We start from the raw sequence: 22245 nt of genomic DNA, 5'->3' as shown, positions 1-22245 counted from the left end.
AATTTTAAACCTCAATACGAAAACAATTTATTAAGTTCAAGACTTAACTTAGACCAAAAAATATTTAAGCCTCAATATGGGAAAAGTTGTCAATTCTAATTCCTAATATGGGAACAATTGGCAAATTTGGGACTTAATTTAGATAAAAAAAATTAAATCCTAATATGAAAAAAAAATGTTAATTTCAGGCCTTAACCCAATAAAAAATTAAGCATAAGCAAGAGAAGAGTAGGCGCGTAAAAGCCGCGAGGAATTGAAACATCCGCCCAGCTCAACGTGCTTGGATTGGAGATGGCCAGCGTTATTCATTTCTTCCAAATATGTACATATATTTTGGATAGAAAAAGAAAGAACAAAAAACTAACAAAATCTTTCAAAGTCTACATAGAAATTAGGGAACAAGGGGCAGCAAAGTTTGTCTCTTTTTTCTTCTTTCTTTTCATTTTTTTCTTGGTTGAAAAAAAGAGGAGCGGAGAGAAAATTACAGCTTGGTAGTATCCGTCTTTGCTGTTGTAATGTTGGCAGAGAGACGAGAGAGGGCAGCAGTTGGTTTAATCCAAAAATGCTCTCTCTGTCTCTCCTCACTGCTCATAGATTGGCAGCCGAATTGAGCCACATTCGCATCAATTATCACTCTTAATTATTCGATTCTCCTCCTAAGTCTCTATTGGAAGACGAGCAATGAGCTTTGGTTTCTTTTGGTTTGGGATATTATGTTAGGAATTAGTTATTAGTTATTCTGGGTTTTTTGTTCTGTTTTCTTTTTCTTGTTCGTTATCAACAATCATCGATCGTCGAGTCAATCAGCTATGGCCCCGAATAGCGATCCTACTAAATCCAAGAGGCTTTATCAAGTTTGGAAGGGGAGCAATGTGAGTTTCTTCTTCTTGTTGTTTTCTCTCTTTGAATTGCGATTAGGATTATTTTTATTTTTTTTTATATTTTGGTTTTCGGTTGTGGAAATTATGATTTAGTAATCACTGTCTTAGTTTACTCTACGGGACACTGTTACTCTTTTTTTTTCTTTTTCTTTCTACCAAACAAATGGATGGACGAAGGTCATAATTTACAAACATTCCTGTTAGCTCTAATTCTGAGCCTGCCTGGGTCGATTGGGAGATTTTGCAATTATGTTGATTTTCATTAATTCCAATTAAATTAAATTAAATCAATTTCCTAACCCAGTATTGATGATGGATGGATGAAGCTTTCTTGAGTTGAATGAGAGTTTGTAACATTTGCTACCCAAAAACAAGGGCATATGATCTTTTATAGCTGAGTTGTTGAATTCTCTCACCTCCTATTTACTTCATTTATCCATTTGAATATTCTTGATCTACTGTTCTTCTCTTCTTCCCTGCTTAAGCTCTCCAGGAAAGGAAAAATAAAATCCAAACGTCTTCCAAATCTTTCTGTGTAAAACCATGATCACAGTCGTGTTTGACAAACATTAGTGTAGCTACTACATACTTACTGTTATTATTGTTGTTGTTATTGTGACAAAGTTTTATTATTGAGGGTGGTTTTGTTTTGTTACTAACAGAGATTCTTTTGTGGTGGGAGATTGATCTTTGGTCCTGACGTTGCATCATTGTTTCTATCCACATTTCTTATTGCTGGCCCCGCCATTGCTTTCTGCATAAGGATGTATATTAAGATCAAACATGAAAATACCAATGCTGGCCGCTGTTATTCCATATTAATTCTGGGTGCCTTACTCTCTGCACTGGTAAGTCTTCTTTTTGGTTGAACTTCTAGTTGTGTCAATGGTCACTGCTAAACAAATACGTGTGCCAAATAGTTTTCAAACCAGTAATTTTCGTTATTCCACTGTTCCTAAGCAACAATTTAAGCTCTTTAAATGTGATTAAGCACTTAAGTAATCTTCATTTTATGAACAATTCTATTTGGCTGATATTCAATTGGGTACTGTGTTTGCGTGAAAAAGAAAAGCTTCTTGTATGGGGACAATTTTGATCCAAGGTGTATCCTTATTGATGGGGTTTAGGGGAAAAACAGCAGTAAATTAGCATAATCAGGACTGAAAAACAAGTAGAAAGAAGTTTGACCTCTAGAAAATGTAGGGTTATAGAAAACCTCTAGTTTCTCTCTATTAGTTCAAAGGAAATAATAAGAATGTTGTGGCTTTAAATAGGTTACAGATTATTTATAATAGGTTCCCTTGCAAGTAAAGTTGCTAGGATTTCTTGCAAATAAAGTTTTATTCCTAGCCCTAATAATCCAAGCTGTCGAAAATATATCTAATACCTAGAATAAATATTATAAAATAAAACTGAAATAAGAAAATAAATAAAGCTCTTGCATCATTCTCCTTGGCTTGGAAAACTCGACTCCAACAAGAAAACACTAACAACTTCAGCATAGATTTTCGGGTCAACACGTTGCAACTCTTTTTCCACAATCCAAGAGCTTTCACTAGTTTGCCTAACCTTTCACCAAAAATCTCCTATATCGATTATCTCCTTTGGACCTCGCTTCTTTAAAATCAACACATCTTTGATAACCTCAGACTTAGCCTTGGGAAGTTGCTGCACCTGGCCTGAAATTTCAGCAACATTCCCATCAAAACCCTCAAAGGGATATAAGCCATAAACATTAAAAACTGGACTGATAATCTGAAGGCAACTCAACCACATAAACATTAGAGCTTATTTTCTTCAGCACCTTAGAAGGCCCAAACTTCATTAACTAAAACTTGTGAAAAGTTCCCTTTGGAAACTTCTCTCATCTCAAATGTATGAGAACTAAATCTCCCTCTTCAGATTCTTTCATCCAATGTGATTAACTGCTGTAGCATTGTTCTCATTGCTTGTTTTCGAGACAGTCATCACCTCTTGATGAACTTATCGTACATGATCAGAAAAGGTTTCACCATCATCACTCACCCTAGTTCCAAGTGGCAAAGGAACTAAGTCAAGCACATTGCTGGATGCCTAAGATAGAGATCTAGTCACAGGACGATTTGACCTTGGTTTTTTTATGAGAACATATGGTGAGAGAATTGTAAAAGAAAGAGTGGAGCTCTTCAAAGGGGACTACCAACCTTGAAGCTCAAAAAGAAAGAGAGAGAGCTACCCATTTCAAACTTGAAGCTCTTTTCATTCATCACGTCGTACCATTTAAATAACAATGCTAGGCTGAGTAAATTACGAACATGATAATAGGAATTTTAATCCCTCTATTATATGACTTGACCAAGGGTTTGTTTGGACAACACAGAGTAATTGAATGAAATTGTAATTATTAGTGTATTAATTACACTCTCTTATAATTACAAAGAATTGCAATTCCCTAGACATGTTTGGCTAACAAGTGTAATTACATTGAAATTCTCTATATCATGTTTGGTAGTATAAATTGTAATTATACAGTTACATAATTTATATATTTTTAAAAATATTAATTATTATAAAAGATTATTAGTATGATAAAAACATAATTTCTAGCCATGTAATAAAAATTAAAATCACATCATCATATGTATCATGTTAGTTTAAAAAAAGTAGTTGATAATATGAATATTCAAAAAAAGAACTCAACCTGTTGTATTTTTTCTAGGCTAAGCTGTACAATATTTATACAAATGGAAGTGAACTTTTGTCAATTCCATGAGAATTAGGAGCTAATTTATTCTATCCTAAAATACATTAGGAGTAAACTATTCTAACCTTAAAAAAATAGTAGAAATCATGGAATATACATAAAAATTATAGCTGTACAGAAATGATATTTTAGATTTTTCAACACTCTCCCTCAAGATGGTGAATAGATATTTTCCATTCCCATCTTGCATGTAATGTCTTCAAAGTTGGAAGTACGCATTCCCTTTGTTAAGACATCTGCCAATGATTACTTGATGCTATACATGGAGTGCTTATCATGCTGCTGTCCAGCTTTTCTTTAATAAAGTGTCTATCTACTTCAATGTCCTTTGAGCAATCATGTTGCATTGGATTGTGTGCAATGTTGATGGCAAACTTGTTGTTACAATAGAGTTTCATAGGTCCTTCCCACTTGATTTTAAGGTCATCAAGTATTATTTTGAGCCATAAGAAATTCACAAACTCCATGAGCCATAGCTCTGAACTCTACTTCAGCACTTGATCTTGCAACAACCGATTGCTTCTTACCCTTTCATGTTACTAGGTTCCTACCAAGAAATGTACAATATCTTGAAGTTGATCTACGATCTACAACAGAACCTACATAATCAACATTGGTATATGCCTAAATGAGCAACCTTTCATATTTCTTAAACAAAATTCCTCTACCCGATGTTCCTTTGAGATAAGATAGAATTTTGTTTACAGCCTGCAAGTGTTTCTCTCTTGGATCATGCATGAATTGACTTCTTACACTTACGACTTATGTCTGGCCTTGTATGGGACAAGTATATCAGTTTTCCAGTCAACCGTTGATATCTTCCCTTATCTATGGTGCTATCATCCTATATTTCAAAGTAAACACCCACGTACACCCCACGATTTTCTTTCCTTTGGGCAGATTTAAAATTTCCCAAGTCTTATTTCTTTCTAGAGCATTTATCTCCTCTTTAATATCTTGTAACCAGTTCTTATTTCTAAGTGCCTCTTGTAGTTTGTGGGATTGAAGTGGAGTTGATGGTGGTAAGAAAAGTTCTATGTTGTGGGGAGAGTTTATGGAAAGACACAAAATTTGAGATTGGATGCTTAGCGCATTCTCGTATTCCTTTTCGAACAACAATAGATGAGTCTAAATCATTAAATTCACAAGGAACAAAATCAAATTGAAAAGACAAAGGTGCAAAATTTTCAATACCTAATTGTGGTTCAGATTCTTGGACTTGCACAGGTTCAGAAATATGAACTTTCTTCCTTGAATGGTATAGTAGGATTTAAACCAGTTTTTCTCTTAGCTCTAAGATCAGGTTCAATTTCTTTACTAGTATGTTCACCTTCAATTTCAAGTTCAGGTTCAAGTTCACTGCTGGCATGTTCTCCTTTGGAGTTAGGTGTATGGTTAGGTTTGAAAGACTTTAAATTGGGTGTAGGACTTTGAAAATAAAAAAGAAATTCCTTATCTTCCCAAGAACTCTCCCCTTGGAGGTGAGGATTGTTACTTTGAGAGTAAGGCTCATTTTCAGCAAATGTGACATTCATGGAGGTAAATTTTTTTTCTGAAGGTGGATGATAACACTTGTATCCCACAAAAATACATTTTAAAGTTCTTGGATCAAGTTTCCCTCTTTGGTGTGCATGAACTTGTACAAAAGCAGCACAGCCTAACACTTTTGGTGACAATTAGTAAGAGACATTAAAATTGGGCTAAAAAACAAAATAAGCAGCAATGGGACTCTGATTATTTAGCACTTTGGAAGTTACTCTATTTATCAAATGTGTAGCAGTTAAAACAGCCTCCCTCCAAAAGGTGTTTGGAACTTTATGGTGAAACAAAATTGCTCGTGTTACACTTAGCAAATGTCTATTTTTTCGTTCAACAATCCTATTTTTTTGGGGTGTGTCTACACAAGATGGCTCATGTATTATACCCTCCTTTTGGAAGAAAGATGAGAGAACTTGATTAAGATAGTCTCTTGCATTGTCAGATCTTACCATTTTAATCAAACTTCTAAATTGTACGATTAAATTATTCTAATGCATATAATATAATTTTTATAACTTATATAAAAATAAATCTTTTAAAGTTGGATTTGGGTATAATTACCTGGGTAGTTCTTTCAATTCTCACTACCTAAAATATATAAGACTAGAATAATCTATAGAATAATCAACTGATATTATTTTATATTATTGCCTTAATTTGTAAGATCTTGATTTCATTCTTGATTCTATTAATTTTTTCCATCTGTTACATTACTCTCCTCCTCAAGCATGAGCTTGTCCTCAAGCTCGAATTGCATGTAGAGAGATTTAAGGCTCCAGGGCAGTGACAACACTATTTACATCCTCATTCTGCCTCGCATTTGCCATTTCCAACCAAAATAGGTGTTTACATTTTTGGCCACTTGTGTCTGTCTCATTGCAACCAAGATCAGATTCATTAACAAGACTACTTTTTGTTATGTCAAGCTGGTTGTGGGCACCTTATGGAAGCTTCATTTGGGCTCCCATTGGTTCTTGTTGTGGCTTAGCATAAATTTCACTCGGCAATTCTTCAATTGCATGTTGCATTGCAGCCAATTTTGCCTATTGATATTGATTTCCTTTTCCTTGGCATTTAGTGCCATCAACCATGGCTTAATAGCAAATCCTAATATAAACCCTATGATCTAACCATAAATTAATGTGTTTTAAGGGAACAACACAAGTAAATTAGCAAAATTAGGACTAAAAAACAAGTGAAAAGAAGTTGAAATTCGGGAAAGGTAAGTTTATAGAAAACCTCTAGTTTCTCTCTATTAATTCAAAGTAAATAATAAGAATGTTGTTGTAAATTGGTATGATTGTTAACAAAAGAAAAAAAAGCGATAGAAAAGGCAAAGAATTGGAAGAAAATCAAAGAGAGAATTTTGGCTCAATAACATTCAATCTTTTCATAACCGTTTTTGGTCCTTGTCACCGCATATAAAGCAAAGAAATGTAAAGGGAAATAGCACCTTAAAAGTTAGTTAAAATAAACGGTAAACTAAACAGCATTATTAAACAAAACGTCCCGTTTAAATAAATCTTTATGCGCGTCGTTTCATTAATTAGCTCGTGACAAATACCCCTTGTTCGAAGTGACCCTTGTCCTAAATGATCAATGTGTGGAAAGTTCTCCTTGAGCTGTTGAAGGGGTTCCCATGTGGCATCTTCCGGAAATGAGTGTGCCCATTCCACCAAAACCTCGGTGATAGCAGCGTTGCTCCTTTCACCATTCTCCTCTCTAAGATCTTGGCAGGTTCCTTTGCCCAAGTTCCTTGCTCATTGATCACTGGTAAGTGTGCTTGAACAAGAGCTGCACCAACATGCCTTTTCAACTGTGATACATGGAAGGTGGGATGCACACGAGACCCTTGGGGAAGTTGGAGCTTGTAAGTCACTTTTCCAACCCTGTCTTCTACTCGAAAAGGCCCAAAAAAACTTAGGTGCCAGCTTTTGATTTAGGCTTGGAGCTTATAGGCTTATAGGCTTGGAGCTTCTGATTTAGGTGGTAGCTTCTATGTTTGTTTGCTTGCGGTTTCATCCGATCTTGGGCTCTCTTTAGATGAAATTATGGCAACTTCCTCATAGCCTTTCGTTGTTGCAACTTTTTATCCATAGTAGCTACTAGGGATGCTCCAGCTAGGTAGGGCATATAGAGAGGAGGGGTTTTTCCCATACAAAGCCTCATATGGGGTGACTTGGACAGCTGAGTGGAAGGTGGTGTTGTACACAACCACTAGGCTAAGGGAAGCCACTTCTGCCAGTCTTGTGGCATTTCTCCTATCTTGCACCTCAAGTACCCTTCAAGGCATTTGTTCACTATTTCAGTTTGCGTCTATCTCTGGGTGATAGGTAGTGGACAAATGCACCTTGGTGCCCATCCTCTTAAAGAGATCTTGCCAAAAGTTATTAACAAATACCTTATCCCTGTCAGAAATTATTTAATCTAGCATTCCATGTAGCTTATACACATTATCCATGAACTCTCGAGTCACACCCGCATCAGTAAAGGGATGTGCCATGGCTACAAAATGAGCATACTTAGTGAGGCGGTCAACCACCACAAAAATGACATTCTTACCTTCGGAGTTTGCAAGCCCTTCAATAAGTTCATAGAGATGGAGGACCAAGCTCTTTCTGGGATTGGGAGTGGTTGTAAAAGACCTGGTGGTGCTACTATTTTTTACTTGCATTTTTGTCATATCAGGCACTCTCTCACCCACCTTTTGACATCAGTGGTAAGGCCCTTCTAGTATAAAAGGCTTGTCATCCTTCTTTTGGTTGCATGTACCCCTGGATGTCCTCCTATGGTGCTTGCATGAAAGAGTTGGAATAGTTCCTACTTGAAACCAGCAACATTTCCCACTACAATCTTCTCTTTTCTTCTAAGGAATCTACCATCCCAGAAATGCTTTGAATGTTTGGCACTTCGCTTCTGAACTTCTGAACATTGCCTTTGAAACTTAGGATCCACCAAATATGATGTCTGCACTCGATCAAGAGATCAGAACTGATAGAGCTTTCAATGAGCTGTAGATATTGCCCCTCTTTTAGTGCTTGCTTCCTAGACAAAGCATTTGTAGCCAAATTTCCGGACCCTTTTTTGTAAACCATCTCATAGTCATACCTGACCATCTTTGCTACCCACTTTTGCTGGAAGGGAGTGATTGTCATTTGGTCAGCTAATAGTCTTAAACTTTAATGGTCAGTTTTGACTTTAAAGTGGCTTCCCACTAGATATGAATGTCATTTCTTCACAGCTAAAAGTACAACAAGCATTTCCTTCTCATATATGGAAAGGGCTTGATGCCTTATTCCCAATCCCTTGTTGAAGTAGGCCACGAGCTTACCTTGTTGCTGAAGGATTGCCCCCACCCCATAACTTGATGCATTCGTGCCCACATAAAACTCTAAGCTGAAATCAAGTAGAGTAAAGACAGGTGCTGAGCATAAAGCTTGTTTCAATTACTCAAAGGCAACAGTGGCCTGATCCCACCACCCCAAAGCAACTTTCTTCAGCAAGTTGGTGAGTGGCCTCGCAATGACACCATAGTTTTTAATGAACCTCATATGATAACCCAAAAGCCTCAATAAGCCCCTTAACTCTTTGATGGAAGCAGGAATAGGCCACGTTGCCACACTATCCACCTTGGTCTTGTCCATAGAGACAGTCCCTTTGGAAATTATATGCCCCAAATACTCCACTTGATCAGTTCCAAATGAGCATTTGCTCTTTTTGACAAAGAATTGTCTCAACAACTCAAAAACCTCCCTTAGATGGCCTAATGCTCTAACCAAGTGGGGGAGTAAACAAGAATATCATTGAAGAAAACCGATACTGTTCTCCTTAACAGTGGCCTAAAGATGGTGTTCATTAGCCCTTGGAAGGTAGAAGGGACATTGGTGAGCCCGAAAGGCATCACCAAGAACTCAAAGTTGCCCTCATGCGTTTTGAAAGCTGTCTTGGGGATGTCAGCTTCATGCATCCTAATATGATGATAACCTGATTTCAAATCCAGCTTGAGAAAGATTCTAGCTTCTCCGAGCTCATCCAACAACTCCACGATGATAGGGATAGAGAATCTAACTTTGATTGCCAGTTGGTTAAGGTGCCTGTAATCGACACAAAGCCTCCATGTTTCATCTTTTTTCTTCATTATGACCATAGGAGAGGCAAAAGGGTTTGAACTATCTCTTATTATCCCAGCTTTGAGCATTTCCCCTACCAGCTTTTCCAGTTCTGATTTCTGAATCATAAGGTACATATATGGCTTTACTTTGACCACTGCCCCTTCATCTTTGAGGGCTATCCTATGATCTTAAAGTCGTACAGGGGGTAAGCTTGAGATAGCTTGAAAAATGTCTTGGAACAAATTAAGGGGCAGTTGCAGTTCTTCTGGCACTGACTAATTTGAAGCTGTTGAGAGAGCCACTTGTTCAACACTGGTCAAAACTAATGCACATGGGTCCAACTCACCTACCACTTAGGAAAAACACTTAGCTGATTGTCCCTGACTTAGCATTTCAATGTTGCCTAGTGAGATACCCCTGATAATAAAAAGGGTTACTTTGGAAGTGAATTGCATGGTCATGGAGCCAAAATTCCAATTTATGGACCCTAAGGAGAGTAACCATTGTATCCCAGGGACCACATCACATCCTTTAAGAGGTAAAACTATAAAGTCAGCAATAAAACTGAACCCTTGAACCTCCCATTCGATCTCTTTACAAACACCAGTAGTAAATAGATGCCTCCCATCAGCTACAGTGACCCTCATTTGTTGTTGCCCCACGGGTAAAGACAACCTAAACACCAACCTAGAGTCTAGAAAATTGTGTGTACTCCCCGAATCTACTAAGAATATGACATTAGCTACCTTAATTTTTGCCTCAAACCTCATGGTATGGGGACCTTGAGACCTTTTTATTGCATGCAAGGACAACACAGGGCCTTGTGCTTGTACCTCTTCAACAGGAAGATCCTCCAGCTTATCTGAACATTCTTGAAACTCCTCAGTATCCTATTCACCAGGTCAATCCAATAACATTTGATAGAGATGACTTTTAACACATTTATGGCCAATGTCATATTTGGCTCCACACCAAAAACAAAGGCCTTTTTGTTTCCTCTCTGCCATAAGTGCAGAATTGACTCCCTTGGAAGGTGCCTTAGAGGCTATAGATCCCCCTGGAGGTGGGTGTACAGAAGGCTCGACTAGTTAGAAATAGGTGTTTGATTGGAGATAGTAGTGGTTTGATTGGGGCTAAACTTGGTGACTGAGTGAGTTCCAGCTAGAAATCCCTTCCTAGGGGAGGTTCCTAAGATACTTTCCACCTATTGAGCAATGTGAAAACCTTCTACCAAAGATTGGGGCCTAAATAGTTGTAAGTACTGACTTATGTCTATCTTCAAATTACTAATGTATATGCTGAGGGCATAAGATTTGGCAATTGCAGTTGGTTTAAAAGGCTTACAAACTGGTCATGATAGTGCTCCACTAAGCCCTGCTATTTCAGGGTCACTAACTCGGCCATCAAGTCCTTGAAGATACTGGCCCCAGATCGTTCTTTCAAGCTGTGAGCATGGTAGACCCAGCCCAACAAAGGAAGACCACCGTGCCTTTGGGCATAGAAGTGGTGCCTGTCCAAGGCACGGCTTTGAAGGTGGAGCATCACTGTTCGTACCTTGTCAGTTTCAGGTACTCCCTCTATAGCAAAATACTACTCCAAATTCAACCACTAACCTCAAAAATCAATGCCATCGAAACGAGGGCACTCCAACCTATAGGTATGCTCTTGAAGGAACCCGATTCTTGGTGGGTTGGGGTTTGACTGCCCCGTAGTTTGTGGAGGGGCTTCCAAGTTGTCCTTGGCTGGGAATCCAGGTGGTGGTCCTCCCAGGACCCCCTTTCCCTTGGCTTAAGCACTTGCTGTTGTGTTTGAAACAGTTGCATTGCCCAAGTACTCTTCAAACATAGCATGCATCTCCATCTGAAACTCCTTAAACCCTTGAAATCGAGCCTCAATTTTGGTGTCCCACTTAGAATCCAATTGAGCAAGTTTGTTTTGGACCTTCACCATTTCCTGTTGGAGCACGTCGATGTCCTTCTGCAGCCTCATGGTTACTCCGTCACCGGCCATCGCTGAGCTCTAATACCTTTGGTACGACAATTGTTAACAGAAGAGAGAAAAAGACAGATAGAATAAACAGAGAGATTTGGAAGAAAATCAGAGAGAGAATTCTGGCTCAATAACATTCAATTTTTTCATAACCGTGTTTGGTCCTTGTCACCGCATATAAAACAAAGAAATGGAAAGGGAAATAACACTTTAAAAGTTGGTTAAAATAAATGGTAAATTAAACAACATTAATTAAACAAAAAGCCCCATTTAAATAAATCCTTCTGCGCATCTTTTCATTAATCAGCTCCCAAAACACATCCAACGGTCATATTTCAGCTTGTGACATAAAGATGTTACAACATATTTATAATAGACTTGCTAGCAAGTTACTAGCTTTCTTGCACATAAAGTTTTATTCCTAACCTTAGATTTAAACCGGTCCAAAATATATCTGATACTTAAAATAAATATTATAAATAGAACTAGAATAATAAAATATTATAAAATAAATAAAGCTCTCATGTCACTCTTTCATGCAATTGGCTATGGGTTAACTTTCTTTTGTTTTCCGTGGCCCTCATGAATATTTTTCATTTACATACTGTATTTGGTTTTTATCACTCGCTTTGGTGAATGGTATGTTTGACTATTTTCATCTCTTTATTTGAATTTAAACTAGTTTACACCACAATTATACTTTTTGTGTAAAACTCGCGCTTCCGGTTACAAGATATAAAATTGATAATAAAGTCAACTTTGCAGGATCTGCTGTTTCTATTCTTTACCTCTGGTAGAGATCCTGGAATTCTACCCAGAAATTCAAAACCTCCTGAATCAGATGAAGCTTTGGATGTAACTACCCCATCTATGGAGTGGGTCAATGGTAGAACTCCTCATTTAAAACTTCCTCGTGCTAAAGATGTAAAAGTTAATGGCCACACTGTGAAAGTAAAGTACTGTGACACCTGTTTGCTTTATCGTCCTCCCCGAGCATCTCATTGTTCCATATGCAACAACTGTGTTCAAAGGTTTGATCATCACTGCCCGTGGGTTGGTCAATGCATTGGAATAGTAAGTTTAAATTTCCTCTGAACTTTTTTATCGACTAAATGTACTTACTGGTAGCATGTACTTAAATATTGAGCAAATTGAGCTTGGGATATTTTTCTTGACATGATTTGAATTAGGTTGGCATAAACATGGTATTTTATGACATTAGAAATCAATTGGGCTTTGATAAATATTTTCTATAGCATTAAAATTGAAGTAAATATTATACGGGGCCTTAATTATTGTCTTTTTAAACTTGATTGTACGTGCTGGCTACCCTCTCTCAAATTTGCTGCTTATCCTCCACATCTTCAAAATAAGTCATACTTTATGCACTTGAGGTAAGTTCACATCTCTATATGCGTGAAATGGCTTCCATTATGGAGGTTGGAGTAAAATCAGGTTTGGATGTTTAATTTTAGGTTGCATTGGGGGTGAAAAGGTGGGACATTAAGAGTAATTTATGTTCTATGAAATTTGGTAGCGCATTAATGATATGATGAAAAAACAAGGTAGTCAAAAAGCTGTTTGGAAGCTGTTTTGCATGGTGGAGGCTGGAAGGTAATTTAGTGTTTAAGATTGAATTTCGATGTTTGGTTCAAGTTGATTGATGATGATTTAAAATCTGAATAAAGAGATCGATAAGCTTCAAATTTAGCATACCTTAAGAGTCTGACTTTGATTTCACTATACCAGCACAGGAGGAGCAAACATGCTTGGGAAATTCTGTAAAAATAATTCTAGAACTCTAACCTTATTATTAGTTTACCTAAAAATGTATCAATATGATTAAAATCTGGAAGTATAGAAAGTATAAAACAGAACTTCTATACTCCAAATTTGCAATTTTTGGTAGATCACGATTACCAAGTTTTCCTAACACTTGAAACTCAAGGAAAGAGAAAATTAAATAAAATTTGCAGCCTAGCCAAAAGGAACACATTTTACAACTCTATATAAAATATTCTAGCTAATTCTAGTCTTAAATCAGTTCACCATTGAATGGTGCTTGAACATCTATGTCTTTTAATATCACCATTTTGTAGTTTCGTATTGCAAATATGAACAACTTATATGGTGCTTCTCATTAAACCCAAAAAGTGCACGTGGGATATAACTGTGCTAAATGGCAGAAGTAGTAAAATTATGGTACCACTAAGGTTGCCCCAAATTACAGTTGTTGCACAATCATGCATATATTCTCTAAATGGCGCTTCTCATTAAATCCGGAAAGTGCACATGGGATTTCCATTCGTCTTGTTGATAATATTTTTCTAATAGGCCACTGGTTGCTTCTAGTTGGAAATTTTGATCTTTAGGATGTACCATATCTTTTCTTATTGGCTTCAGGATTATTATTTTTAGGGATGTAACTCTGCCAAATGGCAAAAGTTGTAAAAATATGGTAGCAATAAGGTTACCCCAAATCTTAGTTGTTGCATGATATTGTCTATAATCTCTAAATAGATGACTTCTAAGTATTAAGTATTTTTGAAATGTTGTTATTTATTTATTTGTGGTTGCAACTAATGGTGCTTTTTACTTGTGTGTTGGTTGCAGCGTAACTATCGGTTCTTCTTTATGTTTATATCAACCTCAACCATCTTGTGCTTATATGTTTTTGTTTGTTCTTGGATCAATGTGCTCGAAAAGGAAGCTGGCAATGATAGCAATATTTGGAAGGCCATGTCGCATGATATCCTATCCATAATTCTCATAGTCTACTGCTTCATAGCTGTATGGTTTGTTGGTGGTCTTACAGTTTTCCATTTCTATCTGATTTGCACTAATCAAGTAAGTTTCTTGTCAAAGCTCCATGTTTTTCTGAAGAACTAAGTTCTGTCCGTTCCTTATCATATTATATATTTGTCATGCCTAAGAATACTCTGACTGGTAGGGCATCTTAATTTGGCTGGCCGTATAACAGTTTGCACAACATTTTGGGCTATTGTCGATCAATGCATTCTTAAATCTTTCTAACTTATATTTTTTGCCATTGTGTCCTTTGTTAGTTTCACCACTTTCTTATTGGTGCCTTGAGCCAATTTGACCCTAGAACAGTTGTGAAAAATATTGTTGAGGTAGAGTTGTTGGAAAAGAGATGTTAGCTTGAAAATATCTTAAATAACTAAGAATACTTGTTGTCTTCTCAAGTATTTTATGAAGACATTCAGTTGTCAATGCAACTCTTTGTCAATACTTTAAGTTTCTGCCTTTAACCTTTAGAGACTTTCCTGCTACCTTCTTAGACACCACTTTCTTATTGGTGCCTTGAGCCAATTTGACCCTAGAACAGTTGTAAAAAATGTTGTTGAGGTAGAGCTATTGGAAAAGAGCTGTTAGATTGAAAATATCTTAAATAACGAAGAATACTTGTTGTCTTCTCAAGTATTTTATGAAGACATTCAGTTGTCAATGCAACTCTTTGTCAATACTTTAAGTTTCTGCCTTTAACCTTTAGAGACTTTTTTTGGTTTATATAGAAACTGCAGTTATTTTTTCAAAGACCTTGTTCGGCCCTGCTACCTTCTTAGACTCCACTTTCTTATTGGTGCCTTGAGCCAATTTGACCCTAGAACAGTTGTAAAAAATGTTGTTGAGGTAGAGCTGTTGGAAAAGAGATGTTAGATTGAAAATATCTTAAATAACTAAGAATACTTGTTGTCTTCTCAAGTATTTTATGAAGACATTCAGTTGTCAATGCAACTCTTTGTCAATACTTTAAGTTTCTGCCTTTAACCTTTAGAGACTTTTGTTGGTTTATATAGAAACTAAAGTTATTTTTTCACAAAACCTTGTTCGGTCCTGCTACCTTCTTAGAACAAAGAAGCTGGTCCATAAGCTGGCAAATACACACTTGAATTTTTAACATGGTCTTTAAATTCTCAACTGCCTTACAAATCCAGATAATACAACAATGGGTTGAATGAAAAGGTCGAGGTTAAACTTGACATCCACACAGTCACAAACTATGAGAATAACTATCTTCTCATTAGCTGAATACTTTGTGAATGTAGTGTGATCAGTTTGTCCTTGAATGCATCCTTGTTTTTTTTATGAATTGACTGAACATTTTGAACCAAGCTTTTGACAACTGTTTGGTTCATATAAACATTTTTTAGCTTGGAGAATTTTTATCCAAACTTTTTCTCAAAACCTGGTGATGGATCCATGCTGAGTTCTTTGTTTAAGTCTTGTTAGGAAACACATTCTTCACATCAAGCTGTTGTAGAGGCCAATCAAAATTGGCTGTAATTGACACAAAATCACTGTCATTGTGCTTAATTTTGCCACTGTTGCAAAGGTTTTTAGGTAATCCATGTGTAAAACCTTTAGCCACCAACTGTGCCTTGTGTCCCTCAATCCATCTGACTTGTATTTGGTTGTAAATATGCATTTGCATCCAACTGTTTTCTTCTATTTTGGCAAATCAATTACCTCCCATGGTTTTTTTTTTTTCAAGAGCCTTCATCTCTGAGAGAATATCCTCTTTCCAGTTAGGAACCTGTAGAGCATTCTGTACAACCTTTTGAATTTTCACGCAAGACAAATTGTAAAGGCATAGAAGGTAGGTGATAGAGTTTTGTAAGAAACAAATTTTGACATAGAGTGTTTGGTACAAGTTCTAACACCCTTTCATTTAGCAATTTGAACACTAAGTTCAATAAAACTAGAGTCAGGATAAGGAAAATTAGGGGAGTTTTGATCTGCCTCTATTCTTCTGCGAGTAAACAAGTTCATTGGTAAATGTTGTCTCTCCAGTGCCATTTTTATCTAAATTATGAGATGACTTTACAAAATCTAGACCTTGGTTTTAGTAGGCTAAGACACTAAGGGTCTGTTTGATTGCCAGTAAAATATTTTCCGTAAAATGATTTCGGGAAAATGTTTTACTTTTCTGTAAAATGATTTACTAGAAAATATTTTCTGGTGTTTGATTGAATCTGTGTAAAATATTTTCGGCTGTTTAGCAGATTTCTTGGAAATATTTTTCGAAAAAATTGTTTTTACATATATTAATATGTATTAATAAATTTTTATATTTTAAATTATTTTTACATATATTGCAATGATTTATTTATAATAATACTCAATTATTAAGCTACAATATTAATCGTTATAAATTGAAAAAAATTAATATCAAATAAATTATTTGTAATTGTGTTAAAAAAAAGTATTGAATAATTAAAAAAACAAGTTACTGGAAAATCGATAAACAGAAGTAATTTTCTACCGGAAATGAAGGAAGGAATGAAGGAGGCGATAGAGAGGAGAGCACGGAAAATGTCTTACGGAAATTGAAAGGGTAAGACATTTTCCCTAAAATTTAACCAATTTTCCCTTGTTTTGGAGTTCATTTTCCAAATGAAAAATGTTTTCCGCCAATCAAACGCTGGAAAAGTTGGAAATGATTTTCTGAAAAATCAATTCCTTCAATCAAACAGACCCTAAGTTCCTCATTTATGCTGAAATTGGATCCATTAGAAGTCAATGTGTTGTTTTTGGTTTTTGTAGGAAAAGAAATACGTTGACGAACAAACATACACTAAATAATAATGGAGATATTATCACTCGCTACAAAAAAAATGAAAGGAACTCTTGTTCTTATTATCAGATTGATGAAAAAACACTATAATTTATAGGGGAGCATGATAACAAATATGTCAATGAATCCCTTAAAAATAGAAAAAAGAAAATAAAATCTTAATAGATTTCTAAGGAATAAGAATAATCCCTTAATTTAGGCAACAAATATACGCTAAATAATAATGGAAATATGGAACAAAATAATAATAATAATAATAATAATAATAATAATAATAATAATAATGGAGATTCTGGATATCTCCATATTTAAAAATAGTAACCAAATCAAAGGGTAAGCCGTGGAAATTAGGAATTAATTTTATGATGTATCTTACTAAGCATACGTTAGTTTAATGCCATTCCATGACAGCTAATTTTAATTTCTCAATCCTTCCAGTTGAGCTAATTAATAGGAAATATTTTTATCACCAAAAAAGAAACAAAGGAAATATTCATAAAAAAAATTTAATGGGAAAAATCTCATTAGTCCATACTGCTTTTTAAATCTGTATTAAAAAACTGATTTACTTGAACAGTAACAGTGCGAAATAGTGTCAGGAACAAGTATCGCATATAATATTCTTAAACTAGCTGCTTTTTGTTTGGCCAAAACGAAAACTAGCTGCTTTATGGTTTGCTGAAGTTATTGAGTTTTAAACTGCATTAGGATGATCCGAAAAGTACTGATGATTATTACATAAATTATCCAGAGACTGATGCAAAATTAAATAACGAACTTGTGGGATCATTGGTTACTAAACTGGTCATGATTCATTGGTTAGAGACAATATCACCTGACTAAAATTGTCTAATTTTCACTGGCTAAGTTCTTTTAAATGTAGAGAGTTTCAAGTATTAGTTTAATAGACACTTATTTCCTCTCAAATACGACCTTGATCTCCGCAATTGCTGAATTACCCTTCTCTTTAATGGCTGAAATGCCATTCATGGCAGAATATCCTTTTTCCTTTTGAAATGGTCAAAGGCCGTTGATTATGGAAAAAAGCCATTTTCCTCTGCTTTCTTTTTCTTGGTCTCCAAGTAAGGAACCATGGCTGATGATTTCAAAGGAAGTTTCTTCTTTATATTTTATTAACTTCCAAAAGGCAGATTTTTGTTTAATATGATAATTGCCAATTCCAACTGTAACTTAACTGCAGCCTTCAGACACTTATCCAAAGATAGATATTCTTCTACTATTTCTTCCTCCTGTGTTTGTGTAAAAGAATAGAATGTCGGTAATAACAATATATCGCAAAGAAAAGAGAAAGATAAAATAAAGAACAGACAGATTTTCCACCTTATTCTAATTAATATCAAATAGATGGAGTTTAATAAGGTTACTATTGTATTTTATTAAAATAAGGATCCGGGTCACTCAATTCTAACAGTTTGCGGGTACAACTTGAGGAATGAAAGACATGATTGTAAATTAGTTTCTTTCTATTAGCATACCAAGGCAGTTCCCTTCTTTAGCACATTTTTACTATTGCTAAATTCTTCCACTACTAAACCTATATTTAGCTAAAAGAAAAAGGGGAGAGGGAGGGAGAGACCGTATTTGTTTTCTTTACATTAAGAGTTAAGATGGTATGAAAGAGTGCACAATGTCTCTTAACAAAATATAATGAAGCATGTTTCGGATGGGTCTTAGAATCATTCTAGTATAATTGAAACTTGAGGATACTATAGAAGTTTTATCTTTTGTTTAGTGTTATGATTTGGAAATTGCTAGGAACCTTAAGAAGTGTTAAAAAAAAATCCCTTAAGATTTCTCTCTGTTGGCCCCCTAGATTGGTATGATGTTTTTCTAGTTCAAGATTGTTTAGGGGGGTTTAGAACTGTTTATATTTGATGATTGTCACTGTATTGTTTAAGCTTACTACTCTTTTGGCTTTTGCAACTATAATAAACTCTCATTCGCTATGTTTAGGAGATACTTATTTGAGGACTGGAATTTCTATTTGTATTCTATAATCCAAATTCATCCTATTGGAAAACTTTTTAAAAGAATCCAAATTTCTAAGGAATTTGCAAATTCAACACATTTCAATTCTCTCCCTTCAATCTCGAATAGCAAATTGTAAACTAATCTAGACAAAGGATTTCAAATTTATGAATTTTAATTCAAATGATTTTCACTCTGAAATATTGAAATCTGAATACAAGTACGGCTTTAAGTTCCCAAACTCTACCATAAAGTCAATATTGTTGTATGCTAATATTTTTCGATTTGCTTTGTGTTTGACCTTAACAAGTTGTGTAAATTACCATGCTAGAGCTTGTATATGCTTGTATTTCTACCATATGTTTCCTTTTTTGTTTTGTGAATTAGGAAATATTCCCCGCTTTAGATATCAACCCCAGTGTGTTTTGTTTCTGAATAATATTTGATTGCAGTCTTGTCCAATTTTTTTTACAGACTACGTACGAGAACTTCCGTTATCGATATGATAAAAAAGAAAACCCATATAACAAGGGAACAGCAGGAAATCTTGGTGAAATGTTTTTGTCCAAGATTCCACCTTCATTAAATGATTTTCGTTCATTTGTGGAGGAAAGTGAGCATATGGTTATGGGATCAATGATGCCAAACTTTATGGAAGGTCATATTAGCTCAAAAGAGAAAATTGACATTGAGATGGGAAATAGGCTTGCTGAAGATACTGGTTATTCACTTCCTGAAATTTTGAGAAATTTGGAATTTGATGATTTTGAGGACGAATTGATGATAAAGCAGGAAGGGGAAAGAGATATGGATTCATTGTTTCTTGGAGGGCAAGATATGAAACCATCAGATGAAGTCTCCATTCCGGGGGGTGAAACAGTTAGAACTGAGCAAAGTTCAGCTTCTAAAAATGGAGATGGAGAATTTATGGAAAGCTACAGTGCAAGAAATGAAACAGATACGTCAGGGAAACCAATAATGTAGCAATTCTCATCCAACAAAATTGTCGCCACTTCATGTAGAACTGTGATCTTCGTGTTCTCTCTCCTTTTAAGTTAAAATTCTAGTGCTTTTTTTATTTAAAACTTTGGAGGCAAACACTGGCGTAAGTGATAATTAAACAAGTTTTTGTTAATAACAGCTTTGCTTGGGTTGGGTTATTTTGAAATTGATGTGAAGGATCTCCTTGTCTTGTGAAATCGCAGTGGAGTGCAGCTTTGGAGGAGTGCAAGTTGTTGAAAATAGAGATACAAGCTCAAAAAAAGTAAATATATATATCTATCAGTTTATTTGGAGGTCCAAAACTCTTATTGATTGTTGTAAGCTGTAAATGTCGTATTTTGCTCGAAATAATGTAGAAACTCAAAAACAAATGGTGTGATTGTGAGTGTGAGGGTGAAAAAGAGAAAGGTCTATAGTCTGTGTTGTAGGTTTTATCATTTCTTACTGTTTCTAAAGTATGATTGAGAGAATAGATATTTCTCTTCAGCAGTTAGAACTGTAGCATGTTTAAAACTAAATAGATTGTGTGGTATGTATTTATTTTATGAACTATTTCTTACACCTTGATGAAGTTTTCAAATTTAACAAAGTGATTATGTTTTTTCCCCTAAAATGCATGCTTTATAATCGAGTATAATATCTATAATCTAGAGTGACTTTTATGTACCAATAAATTAATATCTATCTATAACTATGTATAATTTTAAGATACATGGCTGACTGTACATGTTTAATCTTAAAATCATGATACCTTGCTGTTTTTTTCAAGGATGTGAGATGACTGAAGAAAAAGGAGAGAGAAAGAAGAAAAGAAAGAAAAAGGAATGAGAGAAAAGGGTTTAATTCTGTTTTTAGATTCTATATTCTTCTCAGATTTAAAATTTAATCTTTTTAATTTTAATTTTAGAATTTTTGTCTCTTTATTTTTTTTAATTTAATAATTGAAGTTTAATTGATAGTTACGTAAAAGAAAAATTATTAGATTGAATTATGTGACATCCAAAAAAAAATTCCTCACAAGATCAATTTAAAGTCGTGTATAAGACATGTAAGAAAACAAAGACACTTTATTTCTTTGAGTAGTGCTGAAAACCTTATAATGCGGAATCAAAAACAAAATACTTACAACTCCAAATTTAATATTTTTATTTGTTTATTTGGTTTTTCAGATTTTATTTAGTCGTAAAATTTTAATTTAAATATTGCACGTAATTCAATTTAACAGAAGCCTTTTAAGTAGTGTTAATTGAACTTTAATTTTTAAATTGAAAGAGTTGAGGGTTTGGTATATGCACAAATGAAGTAAAATTATTGTTCACTGAAGTTGCCAATTTTAAAGTCTAGAAAATCAATTGGCTTACGACGCACTTTTGGAAGGAATCTAAGCATTTCTGGGTCAAGATGTCTTTTGATTTATGAAAGAGTTATCTTTTAGTTTAGAAACACACTTTGAATTATCTAATTTCAAGTTTAATAGCTCAAGTTATAATTGTTTTAATGAAGACTGGGCGAGCAGAATTTTTGAACGGAATTATTACAAGAAATTACAAGTTTTGAGCTTTAACTTGTATTTGAATCATATCTGATTCAATTTTAAGGCTCCCAATATTGTATTTATTAAGTTTTATATTTTTGGTATTTATTTCTTCCTAAATTTATGATATTTTAAAGCATTTTGAATTATTTAAAAGTTTCATGTTTATAAGTATTTTTAGTTCGACTAGAACTACTTCAAATGAATTAGAGTCTCATCATACTTAGAAATTTTTTCTAGTACTCTTTGTAGTATTTTATTTTGCAAGATTCAATTTTTGTTCTTTTTCAAAATATTTTTTTATTTAATATTGTTCAAGATTTTGGGGGAAATTCTTCAAACTCTGGGGTACCAAGAATTTGTTCTTCAAGGATCGATTAGAGCCATTGGTTGAATTTTTTTGGAAAATATTTTTTAAAGGGTTCAATTGGACTGTAACACCTCTCATTTGTCTCAATGTATGATATGAATGTGAAGTTTTACCGGAAAACTTTCATGACTAAACTTTTGATTTATTTGAGAAATTAAACATTAAAAACATTTTTCTCAATTCATAGAAAACAAATAAAATTAATTTTAGAACATTAAAATCATGTTGAAATAATTTAGAATCGATTTGTAAGTATTTAGATGTATTTGAGACTAACTACAAGCTTCGGAGGGCATAAAATCACCAAAATAGTGCAATAGGCAAATTGAGTGAGAAGTACATGTACCTCTAGAAAAGTATCGATGCAAGCCCGTGGAATTGTAAAAGTTTTTAATTTATTTGACTACTTGTGATACCACAAAAACCAAGTATCAAAACCATAACCTATAGCCAAATGTTAACTTAAATTTCACTTGTTTCACCACCA

General features: G+C 34.7%; 1 protein-coding gene across 2 annotated transcripts; it reads left to right on the top strand.

The window, feature by feature from the left end:
• Window positions 1-250: 250 nt before the first annotated feature.
• Window positions 251-20413, top strand: LOC107949496 (probable protein S-acyltransferase 4). Of its 2 annotated transcripts, none has more exons than XM_016884155.2 (5): window positions 251-872; window positions 1544-1729; window positions 12030-12338; window positions 13878-14111; window positions 19327-20413. In XM_016884155.2, exons 1-5 carry the CDS (start codon window positions 810-812, stop codon window positions 19834-19836), a joined length of 1302 nt encoding a protein of 433 aa, XP_016739644.2. In that variant the 5' UTR covers window positions 251-809; the 3' UTR covers window positions 19837-20413. The 2 variants fall into 2 exon arrangements, with proteins under 2 accessions (XP_016739644.2, XP_016739645.2); XM_016884156.2 differs by having other exon boundaries at window positions 293-872; window positions 13971-14111.
• Window positions 20414-22245: the final 1832 nt, after the last annotated feature.

This window comes from Gossypium hirsutum, chromosome D03 (genome assembly GCF_007990345.1).
Source record: "Gossypium hirsutum isolate 1008001.06 chromosome D03, Gossypium_hirsutum_v2.1, whole genome shotgun sequence".
NCBI classification, from domain to species: Eukaryota; Viridiplantae; Streptophyta; class Magnoliopsida; order Malvales; family Malvaceae; genus Gossypium; species Gossypium hirsutum.
Note: the sequence above shows the minus strand (reverse complement) of the source record. Positions and strands in the feature narration are given on the sequence as shown.

Coding starts and splice junctions, on each gene's coding strand:
- LOC107949496 (XM_016884155.2), top strand. CDS start 810: ATGGCCCCGAATAGCGATCCTACTAAATCCAAGAGGCTTTATCAAGTT. Junction 1,730..12,029: donor GTGCCTTACTCTCTGCACTG/GTAAGTCTTCTT, acceptor TCAACTTTGCAG/GATCTGCTGTTTCTATTCTT. Junction 12,339..13,877: donor TTGGTCAATGCATTGGAATA/GTAAGTTTAAAT, acceptor TGTTGGTTGCAG/CGTAACTATCGGTTCTTCTT.